This window comes from Periplaneta americana, chromosome 14 (assembly GCF_040183065.1).
Source record: "Periplaneta americana isolate PAMFEO1 chromosome 14, P.americana_PAMFEO1_priV1, whole genome shotgun sequence".
In the NCBI taxonomy this organism is placed as follows: domain Eukaryota; kingdom Metazoa; phylum Arthropoda; class Insecta; order Blattodea; family Blattidae; genus Periplaneta; species Periplaneta americana.
Window position 1 is genome coordinate 29,317,220 of NC_091130.1, and position 25,048 is coordinate 29,342,267.

Genomic DNA, 25,048 nt, shown 5'->3' on the forward strand with positions numbered 1-25,048 from the left:
TAGTACTTTGATTTTTATTGCATTTATAAATGTAATATTAATTGTAATTATAATTGTAATTGTATTCTTAATATTGTAGTTGTAATCCCCTGGTAGAGGGGAAGAGAAGGCCTGATGGCCATATCTCTACCAGGTTAAATAAATAAATAAAATAAAATAATAAATAAATAAAGTGAATGTAAATTGATTAAACACGTATTTGTTCTTCATAAAAAATACATGACCTATAAAAATATGAATGACTATCAAATTATAAGGCTAGATTGTATTGCTCTTTATAATTAACACTTACAGTTTATTTTGTAAAATACGAATTGCAAAGTGCAATTACCTGTAACTTCAAAAGAATTCTGTTGAGATGAGTATATATTCGCGTTAGGTAGAATGTTTTTATTCTTGCTGAAATGAGTATGTTCTAGTGGTTACGAGTATATAATTACAGGAAGTGCTCATACTCATAAATGCTAATCTTGAGAAAGTACTCAAGTTTTAATCTTACTACCGAATACTAAAGGATATGCTACTGGAGCTAAATGACAGCTGTGAGTAGTATGGAATGAAGATAAATACAAACAAGCGAAGACAAATGAAGAAGGTAAACGTGCGAATTCGAAATGAGGCTGTAGAACAAATTGGACAGCTTCTAATACTTGGGGTGTGATGTAGCCCTAAATACTAACGTGAGCTGCTACCAGGATGTCAAAAGGAGGATATAAATGGCAGAGGATGCGTCTAATAGAAAAGGGAACATCATCTGCGGACCTCTGGAAAAAGAACTGAAGAGAGAGACAAGTGAAGTGATTTGTGTGGAGTGTGGCATTGTATGGGCCAGAAACAAGGACATTACGACGAAGTGAAGAGAAGCGACTAGAAGCATTTGAAATTTGGATATGGAGATGCGCTGAGTGACAGCATTTATAGTCTTAATGAAGATCTGGACTCTACCTCTTCCTGGTCTCAACAATTTGTACTTTACTCGAGAGCCCTGATTACTTTGAATATCCATTGTAATATTCTTCTTTCTGAATTTCATGTTCAAATTTACAAAGATATTGTGCTTCAGCAATACAGTAAATACTGCATAAATTGATGTTTGAATCTTAATTCACACAATTATATCATGCTCAAATTTCTTATCCACATAAAAGAAACATGAAGGTAATCATAAAATACTCTCTTAAGATTTTAGTGGTGATTGAAAAATATATGAGTAAATTTTACTTATGATTAGTATGCACGGGTGTAGAATATCGTTAGTATTCTAGGGTTAAGAATGGAGCGTGTTAAATGGACAGACACAATAAGAAATGAAGCTGTGATAGAAAGAGTAAACGAAGAAGGAATAAAGCTGAAACATCAGGAAGAGAAAAAAAAAATTGGTTGGGTCACTGGCTGAGGAGAAACTGTCTCCTGAAGGATGCACTGGAAGGAATGGTGAACGGGAGAAAAGTTCGGGGCAGAAGAAGATATCAAATGATAGAAAACATTAAGATATATGGATTATATGCGGAGATAAGAAGAAGGCGAAAAATAGGGAAGATTGGAGAATGCTGGGTTTGCAATGAAACACGTGTCCTTGGGCAGAAAACTATGAATGAATGAATAAACAAACGTACCGGTATAATTTTGTAACTTTTCGTTCTGCAAAGCAATTTTACGACGTGACATTTAAAGGACACAACTAAAAGTCTTTCAATCATTTGTCATAATATACTGCTTTTTTAAATTGACTAAGCATATTGAGAATTCAATCAATGGGTTTCCTAAATCACACTATTAAATGTTTCATATAAACAGTTTTTATCTCGAAAAGCAAGCAAGAACGAGCAAAACTGTATTCAACTTTTTTGTTTGAAATATCTCAAAGAATAACATCCTGAAATTAATGGCATTTACTTGCGGTTCACCTGTATATAGTGAGGGTCGCATAAGAACAGTTCCTAAACAGCAAATATTGCCGTCTTGTCAGTGTTGCCAACTGTTACCAGATATCACACGATCCTACGTACTAAATGACTTATTTAATTACCGTACTTTATGTTGGAAGGTCATTGTAAATAATTCAATAATTTGTAACATATTTTCGTAGACAAACTATACGAGAAAGGGATCAACATGTCAAGTATTTTGTCTGGCAATACGAAATTCATTGGTTTGACTGAACAATTGACTCACGAGACCTAACCTAAAAATGTATTTTGTTTCACCACATGAAATTCTTAGTACTAACTCCGAAAACTTACCTAACTATAGTCTTGAATTATAACCACAACGCAACATATAAAATAACTATTATGTATTAATATTAATACTGATATTAATTAATTATTAGTATGTTAAAATTTCACTAGCTTCCAGTAACCGGCTCAGAAATCTAGTACAATTTTAATTTCATGGAACTCCAGTACCGATATCTTCGATACTTGTCTCAGCTGCCAACATACCAGTTACAAACTCACTACCATTTGTAGTATTTGTCAGTATCGAAATTCGAAACGAAGTTGGCAAAAGAAAATTCAACCTGCAAACTAGAAAATCACCACAATCCACTAGCATATGTAGTAATGGGGGGAAAATGGTTAGGGTTCCCCCTTAGGGTATGAAATAAGCTGAGCCGGACTATTTATTCGTCGTCCTTCCAAGTAGGAAGATTGTCCTAGGGAGGAACTACAGGCTTTGTGATACCCGACGGCTTTATTACGACCCTATAAGGGACACGCATGCAGACAAAACAGACATTGGCCGAAATGAGTCACCTAGTCTTCCGCTCGACATGTTGATTTGCGGCTGAGTCAGATTTGCAGCGAATCGCGCGCTTTCTACCGGGAAGTCACCGCCCGCCCGCAGACTTGCTTCAGACGCTGCGCCGCTGCAAAGAAAGATGGCAATGCCGAAGGTGGTGTGAATCACCAGCCTTTACAGTTAATTCCGCACAGGGTTTCACACCGCAAGAATTTTGTCAATTCTGCAATAAAACTGTACACTCGCTATTTCGCGACACGAATATTTCTTCATTCCGATACGCAATGCGGTGAAATCATGACTATATTTATTAAATTACTATGGCTATATTATGACGCTACACTGAAAACTGTGATGCAATATTTCCGACATAACTTAGCTAACGTAATCATATTAAACTAGCCTATCTAAAGGTCAGGCACTCATGTAATTACGAGGAAACAAGTTGAATGCCACACGCTGTTAAAACAAATGAATAGACCGAAATCTCGAGTCCGAGTGGAATGTGATAAAGACGGTGTTGGTAGTAATGATCCCGTTTTATATGCTATCATTTGAGGCTGCAAATCTATGACGGGGAACTTTCATCATCATCATCATCATCATCATCATCATCATCATCATCATCATCATCAGGGCTAGGATTTTGATGAAATAGCATCTTTTTTCTAGTAAGCCAGAAACATTGCAGCTTTAGTATTTATACGTTATGTGATAAACTGAGTGTTTTAAAACATATTTGTTAGGGCATTTTTTTGCATTTTTTTACCTCTTACAACTCATAAGAGTATTTTTTGTTTTATTCGGGCATTTTGGGGTATTTTCATTTAATTTTGGCCATAAATCCCCATTATTAATGTAAAATATTATATTTCCTTTGATATTTTCTCTACATATTTTGTCCATTAATAACCATTATTTTGTATATTATTTTAATCGTTTTTCTACACAAATATTGCCATTTTAACGTAGTACACCCCCACGTAATGGATCAGTCCAATCACCCCTTCAATATAGACTCCTCTATACCTGCTAGTTCCGGATAAGAGTGGCCTTGTGGTGGACTACACGGAAGTACATCTGGTAAAATAATTAAAGTGTACTAATTAGAAAAATTATGCAAAATTAAATAAACTTGAATGTTGTTACTAGAATTTAATTTAATTACTAGTCTAAATATTAATATTCCTACTAAGCCAATTATGTAAGATCAATTTTTAGGGCAATTTAAGGGCATTTTTAAAGATTTTTAGGTCATAAATGCATTGTTTTAGGACTTTTTTCATGATTCATAGGTCATCAAAATCCTAGCCCTAATCATCATCATCATCATCATCATCATCACCATCATCATAAAAACAACAATAAATCTACAATTCAGTGTGGGCATTGGTCATCATCAGAAGATTTCGCCAGACCTTTTTCTTCATACCCGTACTCATTCAGTTCTTTATCATCAGAACGTCGATGTCTCATCTCACAGTCTTCCCATCTCAGTTTCTATCTTACAGCTCTTATAGTTCCTTCTGCCCTGTATTTTAAAACTTGCTTTAACCATCGTATTGTCATTATTGCTTACTATGTGTCCAGAAAATTCTAACTCTTTTTATCTTAATGGATCTCACAATATCTGGATCATTAAAAAATGTATGAAGTCCAAAGTAAGTCTATCTCCTGGTACTTACTTAGTTACAAATGGCTTTTAAGGAACCCGGAGGTTCATTGCCGCCTTCACATAAGACCGCCAACGGTCTCTACCCTCTGCAAGATTAATCCAGTCTCTATCATCATATCCCATTTCCATCAAATCCATTTTTATATTATCCTCCCATCTACGTCTCGGTCTCCCCAAAGGTCTTTTACCCTCCGGCCTCTCAACTAACACTCTATATGCATTTCTGGATTCGCCCATACGTGCTACATACTCTGCCAACCTCAAACGTCTGGATTTAATATTCCTACTTAACTTATGTTAGGTGAAGAATACAATACGTGCAGTTCTGCGTTTTGTAACTTACTGCATTCTCCTGTAATTTCGTAACTCTTAGCCCCAGATATTTTTCTAAGCACCTTATTCTCGAACACCTTTAACCTCTGTTCAGTGAGAGTCCAAGTTTCACAACCATACAGAACAACCAGTAATATAACTGTTTTATAAATTCTAATTTTCAGTTTTCTTGAAAGCAGATTAGATGACGAAAGCTTCTCAACCGAGTAATAGCAGGCATTTCCCATATTCAGGCCTTCTCTGCGTTTAATTTCCTCTCGCTTATTCATTTATTAAAATATGAAAATGACAGATAGAAACAGCTTCACAATACCAAGAGACAAGACATAGATACGAGTAAACAATAAAACTTCAATAACTGACTGATAAACTAATAACAGTAAAATATCGTATTATTGTTTAAAGATTTTTATGAAACAGAATTTGGTGAACTAATTACCCTATGAATTATAATATTATTAAGTAATATTATTATTTTTTATTTCTCTCATCCTTTTTGCATGTGTTTTTTGTATTTGCATCTGCAATTTTACTTCTGTTTCTTATTTCCCTCTTCTCTCTGCATTTGTTTCTTGTATATGTCTCTTTCTGGCGGCCGGGTAGCTCAGTTGGTAGAGCAGCTGGCTACGAACTGGAAGGTCCGGGGTTCGATCCCAGGTGGTGACAGGATTTTTTCTCGTTGCCAAGCTTTCAGAACGGCCCCGAGGTTCATTCAGCCTCCTATAAAATTGAGTACCGAGTCTTTCCCGGGGGTAAAAGGCGGTCAGAGCGTGGTGCCGACCACACCACCTCATTCTAGTGCCGAGGTCATGGAAAGCATGGGGCTCTACCTCCATGCCCCCCCAAGTGCCTTCATGGCATGTTACGGGGATACCTTTACCTTTTTTATATGTCGCTTTCTGGCGACTGGGTAGCTCAGTTGGTAGAGCAGCTGGCTACGAACTGGAAGGTCCGGGGTTCGATCCCAGGTGGTGACAGGATTTTTTCTCGTTGCCAAGCTTTCAGAACGGCCCCGAGGTTCACTCAGCCTCCTATAAAATTGATTACCGGGTTTTTCCCGGGGGTAAAAGGCGGTCAGAGCGTGGTGCCGACCACACCACCTCATTCTAGTGCCGAGGTCATGGAAAGCATGGGGCTCTACCTCCATGCCCCCCCAAGTGTCTTCATGGCATGTTACGGGGTTACCTTTACCTTTTTACCTTTATATGTCTGTTTCTATTTGGTGTGGTAGAGAAGGCCTGATGGCCTTAACTCCGCCAGATTAAATGAGTAAATAAATAATATTATTAGTAATATTTATGAAACAGACCCTTAGCACAGTCTAGTATATACACGAAGCTCAATACGTAGTAAATATGCATACATAGATAGTTGCTCACCACTAGGATCGCTGATATCGCCTCATTACAGACAATGCGAAATAGTACCGGCACAGTCTATTGTTTCTAGCACCCTCAAAACTCAAGCTTCGTGACTGTATATAGTAGACTGTGCCCTTAGAATCCGGATTGGCGAGGTTCTACTGTAGACTTACTTCGTTTTACATGAATAACTTCCATTCGATACAGTACAGTATAATGACAATCGTTAATTTTAGAAGCGTCTCCTCTCTTTGTCAGAATTTGCAGATTCGATTTCGGACCAATCCCACGTCCGCCGACTGCACTACGGTTAGGCGGGTACCATCTCCGTATTCACTCGCTTGTGATTTGCAGAGCGAACTCTGTCTTAATTGGGTTGCACTGACGCAGCCTAGCAGATCTATCACGGCTCACATATGATTTTCGAATGTGCTAATTGTACTGAACCAAATTGGAGCTAATTTTATTCCTGGCTGTACGGAACCCCACGCACTTCGTAATTGACGCACTGCAGGGCCGCCCGTCACCCAGGTTAGGGTCGTCCTGTGTGTGTAAATGTATGCAAATGCACTTTCCTCTGCATCCACGGCGGTGTCAAGTTCCACAGAGCACTAGCGAGTGGATGTTCTGCTGTAACTGGTTTGAAGGTCTGACGGCAGCAGAATCAATATATGAATAGTAAAACGCCTGATTTAATAAGGTCTGCCACTGCTGCAAAAGCTGTAGAGGTTTATCTAGCTCTCAAAAAAGTGTTATAACATTTTTATTGTGTCCTTTCATACTGTCCACAGAGGATATTCTATGGATGATGATCAAGGATTTCACAACAGTAAGTTATTAGTAGGAAAAGGAAGTTCATGCATTTGCATATTTGTTCTGTATCGCTGTGTGAATATGCTGAAAGATTATCTACATGAATCACAAATTTCTGAATACAATGATATTCTCTTTACTGTGCATAAAAGTGCATATTTTGCCTTTATTTATAAAAGCATCACATTTTAACATTTATACAGGAAAACTGCATTTTATATTATGTTTATTTGTCTACTTTGGAGTAGAGCAAGTAAATGCTTTTACTTATCTTGGTTGTAATCTCTCCTATATTCATTCTCGAGATATAGATAATAAATTAGCCAAATTTCAACAGCTGCTAAGAACAATTAGAAATACACTGTTTAAGAAGGTCCGGCAAGACACAATTTTGAAATTCTACAAAACAATGGCCATTCCAACTTTGCTATATGGATCAGAAACTTGGACTCTAACAACTAGTCAACTGAAAAGAATAGAAGCAGCTGAGATGAGATTACTAAGACCGCTAGCAGGCTACACTCTCTGTGACCATAAATATAATGAAGACATCCGACAAGAACTAAATATCGCAGCCATTACAGAGACAATCCACAAGTATCGGAGCAACTGGCATGAGCATGTTCTACGGATGCCAAATGATAGACTACCCAGGAGATTATTAAATTACAGACCCCTTGGATACCGAGATCGTGGACGCCCGAAGAAGCGACGGAGAGACCAGCTTTTCACCTGAGACGGAACAGGCCAAATGGCCTAAACCCTGATAGCTATTGATGATGATGATGATGATGATGATGATGATTTGTCTTTCCATCATTTTTAAAAGTGTGTAACCTCGTAAACACGACTAATTTATGTTTATGAATTTTAAAGGTAACGATGACGCCCTCAAAGGGAGCCTCTCAAGTTAGCAATTGGTATTCCTTTACTGAAGTCTTAAGCAAATTTCGATAGAACAATATCCAGTTTTACATCAGTTCCAGGAAATGTAGGAGATAAAGTGAACGAAAAAACAGCAAATATTCTTTCCAAAACCCCTGTCTATTATCAACTTAAAGAAATTCAAGATATTCTCGAAGGAAAAACACCCCAAAAAACCAACAAAATTTTCTATAGAACAGCTCACAGCTTTTGTGCAAACTCCTCTTACTTCTTGTGACGTAGAACGAAGTTTTTCACGCTACAAAGCTATGCTGAGAGACAACAGGCGAAGAATGACAACAGAAAACATACGTCACTGCTTAGTTGTGAACTGTAACAGCATAAATGGAGCATTCAGCAATGACGCAAGCACTTCAAAATCCATAGACTAAACGTAAGTTACCTATACCTTATTATTCCATACCTTCTGTTAAAATAATCTCAGACTGATAATGGATATTTTGTAGCATATTTATCTATTTTACGGCATAAATTCATACACATTCTTCACGTTTTTAGGGCATGAATTTCCTTTCCTTGGTTATTAGCAAGTTTGAAATTAGAAAAAATTTTGCGATGAAATTCAGCGAACACGAATGTAGAAATAGTTATTTATGTATTAAGGGATGTAAGTAGTTTTTACTAGTCGAGGAGGAGTCTGTGCCCGAGCGATAGCGAGGACTGCAACCAAGTAGTCCGTGACTAGTAAATTATACTTAACTCATGAATTGCATATGTTTTTACCACTCCCACATTTCACGCAATAAAATATATTTCCTCATTTTACATGATTTAATATTTAAAACTTTTGGGGGTGGGTCGTCGAATAAAGCAAGTAACTCATAAATACTTTGGCTAATTAATAATCTTTACTACATATGATTTTAGGCACAATTCAACATAGTGCATAAATGCATGCATATTTTCTATTTTTTGTGCGTGAACTTGCGCAGTCTATATATATATATATATATATATATATATATATGCTGTAAATCAACAGACTGCAATACCGGACGTACATAAATTAATAATGGAGTCTTACGATCATAATTTTCATACGAGCGTCTTAATTACCATTATAGGCAAGTTTCATACGACTTTTTATGCTCGACCATATTTATAACTTGAAATTATTCAGAAGTATTCATTTTATTCGCATATGACTGAAGATCGGAAGTGACCTTGTGCATAGCTCGTAAGTTGTGAGATGTGCGCAGACGCGAAAGTATTGATTTTTTTCCGAGGAACAATAATGTCACTGACCTTGATATAATCTAGAGAATAACATGAACTAATTTTGATATAACCTGGATATTGATTTAGAATTGAAAAACGAGATGACAAATTGAATTTATTTGAATATTATTTACAATTAACGCTAATTATTATAGTAACAGAACATAACCTTCTGCGACAGTATTGGATTTCCAGCCTCCGTGACGTTTCCCTCGTTGTCTTTCGATTGCATATCCGAGAATAATCGAAAACCTGAACTTTAATGAATAGGTGTACTTTAATGACATGCATTATACCAGGTGTATAATTACTACATTTCGGCATGGTCGTGCATAAAAAATAATAAACCATACATGGATCTTCCACTTTTTATAACACGCACTGTAAGTTCACAATATGAGCACTCCTTGTTACATAGCAAACATCTAATCGATGATCGAATTCTTCCCACACTCTAGTCAGCATGTCTGATGTACAATAATAGCCGCAACAGCCGGAACAATCCTGCGCCTCAAGTCAGGTAGGGTGGCACATAATCTGCTCACATGGGGTGAAGTCAGGGGACCTTGGAGGCCACTTGAGTTAAGCCTTGTTTCTGATCGTGACGACCGATTCACCGATGGGTAAATATTTCATTCAGCCATTTCCGTATTTCGTTATGAAAATGAAGGGTGTACCGTCTTTCTGTCAAATGATTTTGTATGAAGTATCCTGCAGCTTGGGAGTCATAGCCATTATTAACAGTGGCGCTGCCACGCGATAGGATGAGGTAACATTTTGCGCGTTGAATTAAAAAATTCCACAGCTGCTCCTTCATTACATGTGGGATAACACCGGCTATTATTGCTTACATAACATACAAAACACTTAAAACTCCGATATTCTTTTGTGTACCGTATTCTAGGCACTCGATAGGCCTATCAGTACACATAAATTATAAATTATTTTATGCTCGACCATGCCGAAATGTAGTAATTATACACCTGGTAGCAGTCCAGCCAATGACAAGTCAGCTTTGTACCGTTATAAAACCGGATTATTATTTCGGATATGCAATCGAAAGAGAATTAGCGAAAAGTCACGGAGGCTGGAAATCCAATACTGTCGCAGAAGGTTATGTTCTGTTACTATAATAATTAGAGTTAATTGTAAATAATATTCAAATAAATTCAATTTGTCATCTCGTTTTTCAATTCTAAATCAATTTTCGGGTTATATCAGAGTAATGTTAATCTTATTCTGTGCCAAGGTCAATGAAATTCGGCCTCGGAAAAAAATCAATACTTTCGCGTCTGCGTACATCTCACAATTCAGGTCAGTTCGCACATAACCATAATTTTGAATAATTTCACGTTAGAAATTTGGCCGAGCATAAAAAGTGGTATGAAACTTGCCTATAATGGTAATTAAGACGCTCGTATGAAAATTATGAAACTCGCTTGCGCTCGTTTCATAAACAAACATACTTGCGTCTTAATTACTACCATTATAGGCTCGTTGCATAATGTACTATTCCAACACCCATGCGAAGTAAGACACTATGTAGAATGCTGAGAAACGATTCCTGATGCCATAGTTATAATACATTGGGGGGACAGGTCAAGAAGACCATTGAGATTCGAGTGGTCTGCAGAATCGAAATGTTCGGGAGCCGCGGATTTAGAAGGAACAAGTCTTCTCTTACAAGGGTCATTTAATGAATATCTTTCATGACATTTCCAAATCTCGCCGACTCGTCTCCATTCTTTACACGAACTTCTCGCGGCTAGTGTTCAAACCTCAGCGACAGCGACAGACGCTACGTGACGCTCTTGGGAATGAGTTTAATTGTATTGCGTCCTAATGTAAATGCCTTCGTCGTGACTTCTCTTCTTCGGCGATTTGGATCGTTCACAGAATTTCTAGGCCAGCGACGTTCAACCCCGCATATATGCGACACAGCAAATCAAGGAATGGGCAAAAAGTAAGAGAAAAATATTCAGGGATGTAAAATAGCTTCACGAAGATGACACATATTTTCTAGTGCTTTTAGGCGTTTCGCAATTTCAATTCCTTTGTAATATTATGAGTGACAATTCAATAAAATAAACTATAAATAGTACATTATGCAACGAGCATATAATGGTAGTAATTAAGACGCGAGTATGTTTATGGAACGAGCGTAAGACAGTTTCATAATTTTCATACCAGCGTCTTAATTACCATTATAGGCAAGTTTCATACGACTTTTTATGCTCGACCATATTTCTAACTTGAAATTATTCATAAGTATTCATGTTATTCTTATCTTACTGGGGAACGGAACTGACCTTGTGCAATATCTCGTAAATTGTGAGATGTGCGCAGACGCGAAAGTATTGATTTTTTCCGAGAAACAAATGTCGACATTGACCTTGATATAATCTAGAGAGTAAAATAAATATTAATCTTGATATAACCTTGAAATTTATTTAAATTTATTTATTTAAATTTAAATATACAGAATAAATTTATTTAAATTTAAATATACAGAATAAAGAATATAATTACAAAACAAACAAGAGAAATAGAAATATTGATTTAGACATTGAAAAACGAGATGACAAATTGAATTTATTTGAATATTATTTACAATTAACGCTAATTATTATAGCAACAGAACATAACCTTCTGCGACAGTATTGGATTTCCAGCCTCCGTGACTTTTCGCTAATTGTTTTTCGATTGCATATCCGAGAATAATCGATACTTGCGGTTTTATAACGGTACAAAGGTGACTTGTCATTGGATGAACACCTGAACTTTAATGAATAGGTGTACTTTAATGAGGTGCATTAAAGGGCTATTACCACGTGTATAATTACTACATTTCGGCATGGTCGAGCATAAAATAATATAAAAGACACATAATTTATTATAACATCCAGATAAGAACACAAACTTTCGTTTCCTAAAGGAATTTATATAATCCTAATATAAGATGTTTTACATAATTTATAAATATATAGGTGTAAGTAGACTAGCTAAGACCTTTACGAGCAATACAGTTTTATTGTTATTTTAGCTGGTTATTTAACGACGCTGTATCAACTACTAGGTTATTTAGCGTCGATGAGATTGGTGATAGCGAGATGGTATTTGGCTAGATGAGGCTGAGGATTCGCCATAGGTTATCTGGCATTCATATTACGGTTGGGGAAAACCTCGGAAAAACCCAATCAGGTAATCAGCCCAAGAGGGGATCGAACCCGCGCCCGAACGCAACTTCAGACCGGCAGGCAAGCGCCTTAGCCGACTGAGCCACGCCGGTGGCGCAATACTGTTAATATTATCCTATAGCTATGCCATATAATAGCTGGACATGTCTATTTTCTGGAAGAAACGTAAATATAGGAGTATATGATTTCATATTGTAGATAATAATTAAATGTTTAAATACAGATATTTTATAAATTTATTTTGAATTTGCCCAAACAAAATTATATGTTTAATTGTCATTGGGTTCCAAATCACCGAACAGTATTCTACTTTTGATTAAACTAATACAAAAAAGTTTTTGTAAGATATATATATATATTCAAATTTTGGAGCATTACAAACAATACTACAGTCTGATTTGTTTGGGTATGGATAATATTAATTTATTATTATAAAGCTATTATGATACAGAGGCGGCTCCTCAGGGCAGGCAGGGTAGGCTAAGCCTACCTCAACACATTTAGAAAAACCTACAAGTGGATATTTATTAACTACCCCAACACATTTGGAAAACCTTATATAATTATATACTCTTGTCTAGGTGCTTAGAAATTCTTCAATTAACTATGAATGGGATTTTTTGAGGGTTAGTTGGACGTTGCTTACTACTGGCAGTTCGATTTATGCGACAAGAATACACTGGACAGATCACGATTAGAGATGGCCGATATTTCACAAACCGATATTTTGTCACAGGTATTTTTTTGTCACAGATAAACCTGTGACTGATGACGCGAAATATCTGTGACAAAGTATCGCTATCGAAATCTGCTCCGTATTCAGTACTCTGTGACTGTTGCAACGTCTGCGACTGTTATTTTCTCCTCTACGTCGTGGGTTTGCGCATGCGCATGATACAATAACAGCAATCGGGCGGTGGTATTTGATTATTTTTTCGTGATATTTTGTTCAATATTATTTTTTTCAAAGTGATGATGTGTTGCAAAGTTATTAGCGGCATTATAATAATATAATCATGAATCTGACATTTTGTTTTCATATTAAGTCTGAATATATGTTTTATAAATATTTTATATATTCCCTCGAGATCTTCACATGTTCATATTACTGTGAATATATTATATTAATGTATAAGTATTTTCCACTCAATTTTTACGCAGTAACAATATTTTTTTTAGTTACAGTATTAATTACAAACAGAATAGTTACAGGAGCCTACATTATTTTAATAACTTTACATGTACTTCCCTCATTTATGTATGATCCAGTTTTAATGTATAGCTCTAACACGAACAGTGCAGGGTAGTATTAATTAAAATAATTAAACTTAAAATAAAATTATTTGTAATAAGTTCATTACCGGTATGTTGTTTATGGTTATTAACTCTTAGGAAATCGCACAGTGCTTTCTAACATTGGTACTCGTGTGGGGTGTTATTTCACCCAATTAATAGGCCTAATCAATGTTCTAAACTTGATATTTAGTGATATTTATCTAGATATTGTTAAAATCATCAACTTGAAAGTAATTTTCAACTTTTAAATATAATAATATGGGGTAGTTAGCAAAAATTGTCAATTTTATAAATTCCAAAAAGATCTGACATCTAGCAGACACTGCTCCAACAAATCGTTCTCATTGCCCTTGCAACACTTTTAAAATAGACCTACACTTACACATAAATGGGATAATTAATTACATTTGAAAATAAGGGGTATCAAACGTAAATCATGGTAGTTCACTCCGTGTCATTGAACGTTATGGTCTTCCGAACTTTCGAAGCATTTCTCACAAGCCGACAACAGCACCCATAGAATTAAAACCGAACGAGATAAAACTTATTTGGCTAAACTAACCTTGAGGTAGTTTCCTTCGTATTCCCCTTATACACCTTGCATATACGAATCTGTGACAGGTTAGGTTTGGTTAGTTTAGGCTTTGTTATGCCTTGGATATACGATCAACTGCATCTCCACAAACAATCAAATTCAACGATTTTCACTTCCGAAATCACCGAAACTACCTGAGCGTTAGTTTAACCTGAGGAACTGTCTCTCCACAAAAAAATTCTTTATAAATGCAATGATTTTCACATCCGAAATTGCCGAAACTACTTCAGCGCTAGTTTCATCATCTTATTATAAATGATATAGCGATTACACGATTTAAATAATAATAATAATAATAATAATAATAATAATAATAATAATACCATTGGTTACCAATACTTTATCTTGTGTAAAATCCTGTCTGAACAACTGTCTTGTTCCGTAATTATTTTCTATTGTTTTTCCGAATACTTATGTTTCGTTAATTTTTATTGACTCAGTATTATAATGTTAATGCACGACTTAAAATAATTTATCGATTATATTATATACAATAAAAAGGATCAATTTTTAAAACGATTAGGATAATCACATAACCTTAATTTCTCCGTACCCAACTACATTAAAACTTATCAACTGATTCCATATCTACAATGAACTACGATATAACCTCTTGGTATATAAGGTTAACTTTTTACATGTTACTGTTCAGTTAGATTAGTATTTATTTGTTAATGGTACATGTACATAATTTATTTGTTGGATTTTCCCATATAAACCACTGAAGTGTGGCGTGTATAGAGAAATCGTATTCACATTGCACTGCTCTTCAATATTTCCTGTTAATTTTTATCGGTGTGACAAAATGTCGGTATAATTCATGCATATTGTGCTTACTTAGCGATATAAAATATCGGTGTGACAAAATCACAGATAAAAGTCACAGATATTTAATTGTCACAGTCACAGTTGTCACAGATACTTGAAAATATCGTTTAAGCTCAACTCTAATCACGATGCGTCAGAAGGTAGGCACAAGCGAAGTTAGCCGACCTTCCACGTAACTTCAAAGCTGGCCCTGGAGTAAGCATTAAAAGAGATCGCTATTCTAAATGCTTTCTTAGCGCATGCGTTCTATGCTGAAGCCAGCGCGCTAGAATTCTGCCTGCCCTAACGAGAACCCACGAGCATTATCGAACATCTACGATTTGCGAAATTTCTGTTTGAAAGTTTCACGAGTTGGAACGTAGATTGTTACGAGTAGTATAACAGTTTGTAAACAGTGTGTTTTAAAATATGTTTTTTTAACAGTGTATTTTAGAAAATGTGATTTTTGCAAGTACGTACTATATATTAATGTTACGTATATTTGGTGATTTATAGTTAATGTAAGTGATAACAATAATATTATATTATGACTGATATAATAAGTAAACTGTTACGTTGTCCGTTTTCGCGTCGTAATGACATTGAAAAGAGAAGTATTTTGGACAATGGACGACCCACTCCTGCATTAAGCTCTATTGTTCATAAAGTCAGTGCTAAAGGTGCAAGAAAATTTAATCCTTCATGGTATGAAACACTATGAAATGGAAATATAAAAATTGGAGGTTTATCTTTCGATAAGGTGGAAAAATTCAAATATCTTGGAGCAGCAGTAACAAATATAAATGATACTCGGGAGGAAATTAAACACAGAATATATATGGGAAATGCCTGTTATTATTCGATTGAGAAGCTTTTGTCATCCAGTCGGCTGTCAAAAAATCTGAAAGTTAGAATATATAAAACAGTTATATTACCGGTTGTTCTGTATGATAGTGAAACTTGGACTCTCACTTTGAGAGAGGAACATAGGTTAAGGGTGTTTGAGAATAAGGTTCTTAGGAAAATATTTGGGGCTAAGAGGGATGAAGTTACAGGAGAATGGAGAAAGTTACATAACGCAGAACTGCACGCACTGTATTCTTCACCTGACATAATTAGGAACATTATTTCCAGACGTTTGAAATGGGCAGGGCATGTAGCACGTATGGGCGAATCCAAAAATGCATATAGAGTGTTAGTTGGGAGGCCGGAGGAAAAAAGACATTTGGAGAGGTCGAGACGTAGATGGGAGGATAATATTAAAATGGATTTTAGGGAGATGGGATATGATGATAGAGACTGGATTAATCTTGCACAGTGTAGGGACCGATGGCGGGCTTACGTGAGGGCGGCAATGAACCTGCGGATTCTTTAAAAGCCATTTGTAAGTAAGTAAGTATGGTATGAAACACATAAATGGCTAACAGGAAGTGAAGTTAAAGCTAAGCTGTAGGTGGTCACGTTTGTTACTGTAATCTAAAGAAGGTACTTGGAATCAGATCATATTTGTAACTCGGTAAGTCTAAAGAGACTTGATAAGAATTTGAATCCAATTTCGGAAATGTTGTCTGAACAACAAGGGTTGCAAGACAACAGTATTACAATAAACTATAAAAAAACCGACAAATTATGAGACGGCTCATTGATGTAACAGTATTGTTATGTAAGCAAGAGTTAAATTTTCGGGGGGCATGATGAAAGCGAGCTGTCATTGAATCGCGGGAATTACATAAAAATGTTCTGTAAATTTTGCCTACCCTGGACATTTGACTACGAGCCGCCACTGTTATGATAGCAGGAAAAATTTATTGCTGGTTATATTAAGATTAAAAGATGGGAGTTTCCATATATGACAATCAACAATGCATAATCTGAAAGAGCAAATGAAAATCGTGGATGATTAAAATGGCTACTACAAATCAACAGCGAGCACAAATGTGTTCTTTGGTATGCTAAATTGGAGAGTGTTAAAAGAGTTCAACGAGAATTTCGACGTGAGTATGGTGTGCATAATGTACCTAAATACGATTCCATAATGTTGTGGTATCGAACATTTGTAGAAACAGGTTCTGTGTTTAAAAAAAAAAACATGCAGGTGGTCGCAGGCGAAACCCAGTACGAGAAGCAGCTATCTCTTGGCTTGGCCCCCAAACTCCCCACATCTAACCCCTCCTGACTTCTTCGTGTAGGGTTTTGTTAAATACATTGTCTATTCACAGAAACCCAGGAACATTGATGATCTGAGAGTAAAAATTACTCAAGCTTTTCAACAAATCACCTCTCTTATGTTACAACGGACATGGGCTGAATTGCATCACCATTATGAGTTGTGCAGGGTGCGCAATGGGGGTCATGTTGAGCTCTGAGGAATCTCCCATCTTTCAGTGTTGTATGCACAAAGTTTCAACAAATAAAGTTCAGTAGTAAATGTTTTACGGTGTTTTTATTTTATCCATACACAAATGGATCACTCTGTATTTTTTTAATAGTATATACTTGGAGAAGATCATATTCTTAATGAATTATATTTTTTAATAAAGTGCTACGAAATGGCACTCCTGTGTTTATCATTTAAAGTAATCCTACGAACAAATAAATATATCACTAGAGTTTGATGTTTAAAAGTTGCACTTGCTTAGTCACTCACCTTAAATGTAACATTTTTCATTATCAGAACTCGAACAGCTCTTGAAAGACGTCCACGCACCACAGCACGGCTCAGGAAGCATTGTTCTGCAGCCCAGCTGTACGCCGTCTCAGACTGGGCGGCCCTCGCAAAGCTCCCGCGTAATTTAATGTCGTTATCCAATTTACAAGCTCCGGCGCTGATTGTACGTCGGCCTCTGGCGTGAGAGCGCGTAACACTTTTTCAGCCTTGGCCTTGAAGCGCCGGCAGAATATCAAATGTAGGCTATTTTAACGTGGCACTGCCCATTGCTGGCTCAGTTAATTGATATTAGCAAGCTTTGCAGACTCCCCTGAAGCCATTCAATTGCACTTCCTTAAGAATCGCGACTGAAAAATGCATCTCTGTAATTTGTTATTGTTTCTCATACTATCAACTTAGCCACCACAAACTTTATGATTTCAAATTGAAGAAAAAAAATTAACCCTCTCTCATCTCGTTGTCTATACACAGTGTTAATTAATAACGTAGTGTAAATTTAAAGATTTGCAGAAGGTAATCAAATCAACAATTTTCATTAAGAAATGGCGGAGATGCAGTCCTGTGAAATGTTTGATTTTCCGCCTGTGTGGTAGACAACCTAACCACCTTACACGTTCATTAAGCTAGCAATATCTCTTACAAAACGCAATCAATAAGTTTCCGGACTGCCCTGAATGTAGGCAACACACAGGATACAGAGAAATTATCTAGAACTAGGCAAACGTCTGGAATCTATACTAAATGCATCACTTGAAAGGCAGAGAAGAAGACTAGCCGTAAGGCTTATATGGAGCGATTCCAGGAAAAATTACAATAGGTCTTTGACATGTTTACATAAAATCACGTGTAGGAACTCAGTTCTTAACGACAATCTGACGCTGTTTGATAGATGTCAACAAGTACTTGTATTAGTATTTCAACATACATGCGCGTGTCACTGAAGATCGTTGTTTCCATGCCTGTTGAGTCAGTTTATCAAACAGCGTCAGATTTTCTTCAAGAACTGAGCTTCTACGCACGTTTTTGCGCAAATATGTCAAGGACCTATTGCGATTTTTCCTGGAATCCATATAAGTTATACCTTATAGTTAATCTCCTTCTCTGCCGTCGGCCTGGATGGCGCAGTTTGTATAGCGCTGGCCTTCTATGACCGAGGTTGTGGGTTCCATCCCGGGCCAGGTCGGTGGCGTTTAAGTGTGCTTAAATGCGACAGCCTTATGTCAGTAGATTTACTGGCATGTAAAAGAACTCCTGCGGGACAAAATTCCGGCACACCGGAGACGCTGATAATAACCTCGGCAGTTGCGAGCGTCGTTAAATAAATAAAAAAACATAAACATCTTCTCTGCCTTTCAAGCGGTATATTTTGTATAGATTCCAGGCGTTTCCCTAGTTGATAACTTTTCCGTTTCGTAAGTCCTGTGTGTTGCCTACATTCAGGGCAGTCCGGAAACTTATTGATTGTCTTTGGTTATGTAATTTATAAAATTATCACACAATTTTGAATTACGAAAATATAAATAAACCTGACATAACAATGCATACAGGTCCACACCTTTGGAGTAACGGTTAGCACGTGTGGCCGCGAAACGAGGTGGCCTGGGTTCGATTCTCGGTCCAAGTTACCTGGTTGAGGTTTTATCTGGAATTTTCCCTCAACCCAATATGAGCAAATGCTGGGTAACTATTGGTGCTGGACCCCGGACTCATTTTACCGGCATTATCACCTTCACCTCATTCAGACGCTAAATAACCTAAGCTGTTGATAAAGAGTCGTAAAATAACCTAAGTAACAATAAACAATGCATACAAGGAATGGTCTACACCTGCGGAGTAACGGATAGCGCGTCTGGCCGCGAAACTAGGTGGCCCTGGTTCGATTCCCGGTCGGGGCAAGTTACCTGGTTGAGGTTTTTTCCGGGGTTTTCCGTCAGCCCAATATGAGCAAGTGCTGGATAACTTTCGGTGCTGGACCCCGGACTCATTTTACCGGCATTATCACCTTCACCTCATTCAGACGCTAAATAACCTAAGCTGTTGATAAAGCGTCGTAAAATAACCTAAGTAACAATAAACAATGCATACAAGGAATGGTCCACACCTGCGGAGTAACGGATAGCGCGTCTGGCCACGAAACTAGGTGGCCCGGGTTCGATTCCCGGTCGGGGCAAGTTACCTGGTTGAGGTTTTTTCCGGGGTTTTCCCTCAGCCCAATATGAGCAAATGCTGGATAACTTTCGGTGCTGGACCCCGGACTCATTTCACCGGCATTATCACCTTCACCTCATTCAGACGCTAAATAACCTAAGATGTTGATACAGCGTCGTAAAAGAACCTAAATCGCATACGTTGCAATCAGAAGTAGCTTATATATATCGTACTTTAGTTATAAATTAATCTATTGCAACTGGTTTACCGCAATTGTGTGTTACGGAAACTCTGCAATAAAATGTCGTAAAAATACGAAGTTCTGCTGTGGAGATCTAACAGTGTGCGCAGTCGATAAGAGCTCATTAACATTTCCCTTATGAACGGCAAATGTTAATTTCAACTGAAATTACATTACAAACTAAGTATAAAATACTTCAACATTGTATGGTCTGTAAGTGGTTGAGTTGTTTTATTATGTTGTGATGGATAACAGCCTGAACCGGTGCGTCATTTCTCAAAAGCGTGAATCACTGTTGTTATAATCCATTGTCATGTTCCTTCCTCGTGTTTTTACGAAGAGACACTTTTTATCTGAAAAGTATGCAGGCCGAAATAACATGCTAACTGCAAGACGGATCGTTGGTTAGAATGAAAAAAAGCATGTTGCGGTCACATCAAATGCAGGATCTTGAAAGTCCGTGGGCAATGGCGCCTATACGTGCGTTAGCAACTCCACTTCAACTGTCTGTTCGTAGATAGGAAATTAGTAGAGGAAAGAAAAAAGAGACGAATTACGATACTAAATGATTCTTGTCACGAAATGTCAAACAATTTTATGGATATAACCTCCATTACAAATGCATGCGAGCAGACTGTAAATGTACGCGTATACGTATTGCTTTTATTCCACGAGGAAGACTAACATAGTATCGTTTTACAGTCGTAACCCAGTTCAGGCGGGCCGAAAACAGTTATTATTCTGGAATCGTTCATCTGCTGCAGTTCTCGTGAAATATAAGGTGCCAAACCTAGGGTGACCAGGTTCACATCGATAAAAAAGAGGACACAAAGCTTCAAAAAGGAGGTCACTGTTCGAAAAAAAGAGGACAGAAAATATGTAGCCTAGGTACTTTGATTTAGGCTTAGGCCTATATTATACTTTACATTATGTAAATATCATCATCATCATATCCCTCACGTATTAGACCCTGCAGGATCTGTTACGGTCTCATGCCAGCGCTTGCGTGGTCTTCCCAATTTCCTCTTTCCTCTTGGTACATAAGTAAGAATCTGTTTAGGCCATCTAGTGCGATCCATCCTTTCGACATGTTTTTTCCACTGAAGTCGATATTGTTGAACAAAATTAACTATAGGATCCATTTTTAGTTCCTGCAATATGTCCACATTTTTACGGTGTTCCAGCAAAGAGCATCCCGCTGTTCGTCTCATGAACCTCATTTCAGCTGTCGTCAACCTTTGCTCATCATATGATGAAAGAGTAATGGAACGGAGAAAAATTCTCTCCGGCGCCGGGATTTGAACCCGGGTTTTCAGCTCTACGTGCTGATGCTTTATCTAAGCCACGCCGGATACAACCCCGACGCCGGTTAGAATCGTCTCAGATTAAGCTCCATCTCTTGGGTTCCCTCTAGTGGCCGCCCTCTGCACTACGTCATAGATGTCTATGAACGCAGGACCGAAGTCCATACATGTGTTGAGGTGCACTCGAGTGAGTGACTCTTTGGCCGGGATCCGACGGTATGGGCGCCGTCTTAAATCACAAAGTGATACTCTTTCATCATATGATGACGCAGAATATCTGCATGGAAATATCATATGTACTTTGGTACATCAAAATATATATGATATGCGTAATAAATCACTTTGTGATTTAAGACGGCGCCTATACCGTCGGATCCCGGCCAAACAGTCACTCACTCGAGTGCACCTCAACACATGTGTGGACTTCGGTCCTGCGTTCATAGACATTTATGACGTAGTGCAGAGGGCGGCCACTAGATGGAACCCAAGAGATGGAGCTTAATCTGAGACGATTCTAACCGGCGTCGGGGTTGTATCCGGCGTGGCTTAGTGGATAAAGCATCAGCACGTAGAGCTGAAAACCCGGGTTCAAATCCCGGCGCCGGAGAGAATTTTTCTCCGTTCCAATACTCTTTCATCATATGATGACGCAGAATATCTGTATGGAAATATCATATGTACTTCGGTACATCAAAAAAATATATATACTTTGCTCATCAGCTTTTCTGATTGTCCATGCCTCGCTACCGTAAGTGAGGACCGGTCGAGCTAATGTCTTATATACCTTTAGCCTTGTATGTTTCTGAACATGGGAGGATTTGAAGACGGTGTTAATTACACCAGTGATTTTTATAGATTTAGATATTTTGTTTGACATATCTTCATCAGTGATGTAAGAGAGGTTATAACCTAAGTAGTTAAATGAATTAACACGTTCAATTAAAGTATTATTTATCATGATCTTACTTGGAATTGGGTTCTCTCCCGAAAATGCCATATAAATATACAGTACAGATTTAAGCTTATAAGATATAGACCTATTTGTCTTTGTAACTTTGTTATTATTCATAAGTTTTCTTACAGCTATTTCTTTATTCATTTGTAGAAACCTTTCATTTATAAATTTCATCCGTATTTCTTTTGTATATTGACATTCAAAAACAATAAGAGCATTCATAATTAACTTTCACGTTTCCATTCCCGGGCTCCGGCAATCTTCTCGTTAATTGTGAATGCTCACATTTAAATACATTTATTTTAGCAATATTTCCGTTCTCGTCCTCGTTCTCGTCGTTTCCGTTCCCGGTTTATTGTGAACCAGCCTTAAGACGATTGTTGACGGATTACAGTACCTTAATCCATTTATAAGTAGTCTACTGTATAGGCTATCTTAACCTGTCGGATGTCAATAAAACTTAAGTTCATACTTTTTGCCGAATTCCTTATATCATTGCGGTAATGGATAGTGTCTTTGTAAATAATGCTGACTTCGTTCATTTTCCTTTATCAGCTGACCGAAGAAGTCATCCTGTTGACAAAGGCCAATATTAAAAGAGAAAACAGCTTTTCAGAACTCTCTGTGGACACTTTTCTAGAGGCGGCGTCTTTGACTTTTACTATTCGCCTCTAGATTTTTCGTGATCATATGCTCGTATTATGACCTGATGTTCTATAAATTGGAAAAGGATGGATTGACATAATCAGCTTCAGTTTACAGCATACTTCCGAAAGGTTCAGCAAGAGTTTATTAGGCCTATCAGTGATTTTGAAGTAAGATCCAGTATTAAAAATTAAAGTTAGAAAAAGACATGTCTTTGAAAACAAAATCTGCGCAAAATGTACATATTGTGGTTCTATAATTATTCAATTTACTTTCATGAAAATAATATATTACGCCACATTAAAATAATGTAAAATGTTTTCCTGCGAGACATGATAATTTATTATTATTATTATTATTATTATTATTATTATTATTATTATTACTATTATTTCAACTTACAAATGGCTTTTAAGGAACCCGCAGGTTCATTGCCCCCTCACATAAGCCCGCCATCATCGTCCCTATCCTGTGCAAGATTAATCCATTCCCTATCATCATATCCCACCTCCCTCAAATCCATTTTAATATTACCCTTCCACCTACGTCTCGACCTCCCCAAAGGTCTTCTTCCCTCCGGCCTCCCAACTAACACTCTATATGCTTTTCTGGATTCGCCCCTACGTGCTACATGTCCTGCTCATCTCAAACGTCTGGATCTAATGTTCCTAATTATGTCAGGTGAAGAATACAATCCCGCTGTAAGATCCAGTTCAGTTGTGTAACTTTCTCCATTCTCCTGTAGCTTCATCCCTCTTAGCCCCAAATATTTTCCTAAGAACCTTATTCTCAAACATTCTTAACCTATGCTCCTCTCGCAAAGTGAGAGTCCAGGTTTCACAACCATGAAGAACAACCGGTAATATAACTGTTTTATAAATTCTAACTTTCAGATTTTTTGACAGCAGACTAGATGACAGAAGCTTCTCAACCGAATAATAACAGGCATTTCCCATATTTATTCTGCGTTTAATTTCCTCCCGAGTGTCATTTATATTTGTTACTGTTGCTCCAAGATTTATTATTATTATTGTTATTGTTATTATTATTATTATTATTATTATTATTATTATTATTATTATTATTCCATGTTTGTGGCTCCCTATCAACACGGCATGGTGCGTCCTCAGGTTGCGGATAAAGGAGACGGCCTCCAGATATGGAGGGTAGCTGCGAATATATTGAATAAGCAGTCGTGGACAGCCGATAAGGGGTGGTCCTCCAGCTTGGGGGTTGGGCGAAGTGCTAACAACCCATCACCGTAAAAAACAGCTTGTTACGAAACCTAACAGTAAGCCTCGGAATGGGACTGATTCTCCGGCACAACCACAGCAAACGAAAAAGGCTATAAGATTTGGTACCTGGAACGTAACTAGTCTTTATAGAACAGGAGGGATAGGGATGACGTTACAGGAGAATGGAGAAAGTTACACAACACAGAGCTGCATGCATTGTATTCTTCACCTGACATAATTAGGACCATAAAATCCAGACGTTTGAGATGGGCAGGACATGTAGCACGTATGGGCGAATCCAGAAATGCATATAGATTGTTAGTTGAGAGGCCGGAGGGCAAAAGACCTTTGGGGAGGCCAAGACGCAGATGGGAAGATAATTTTAAAATTGATTTGAGGGAGGTAGGATATGATGGTAGAGACTGGATTAATCTTGCTCAGGATAGGGACCAATGGCGGGCTTATGTGAAGGCGGCAATGAACCTCCGGGTTCCTTAAAAGCCAGTAAGTAAGTAAGTAAGTATTATTGTTATTGTTATTATTATTATTATTATTATTATTATTATTATTATTATTGATGTTTCATATTATTAACTCATGCTTTCATATTTTTCTATACTTTTTATAATATCTTCTGAGTATAAATTTTATTTTATTTTATTGGGTTATTTTACGACGCTGTATCAACATCTAGGTTATTTAGCGTCTGAATGATATGAAGGTGATAATGCCGGTGAAATGAGTCCGGGGTCCAGCACCGAAAGTTACCCAGCATTTGCTCGTATTGGGTTGAGGGAAAACCCCGGAAAAAACCTCAACCAGGTAACTTGACCCGACCGGGATCGAACCCGGGCCACCTGGTTTCGCAGC

General features: G+C 37.3%; 1 protein-coding gene across 3 annotated transcripts in view; it reads right to left on the reverse strand.

The window, feature by feature from the left end:
- The window catches only part of p130CAS (Serine_rich_CAS and FAT-like_CAS_C domain-containing protein p130CAS), a 425,855-nt gene that overhangs the window by 102,371 nt on the left and 298,436 nt on the right, over positions 1 to 25,048 (reverse strand). Inside the window, exon 1 of one of the 3 annotated variants that reach the window (XM_069845129.1) lies at positions 17,630 to 17,774. The exons of the other annotated variants lie outside the window; for them this stretch is intronic. Coding sequence (XP_069701230.1) covers positions 17,630 to 17,650 — 21 coding nt within the window. The 5' untranslated portion in view covers positions 17,651 to 17,774. Of the gene's footprint in view, positions 1 to 17,629; positions 17,775 to 25,048 lie in introns of those variants that run through there. 3 annotated transcript variants of the gene reach the window in all.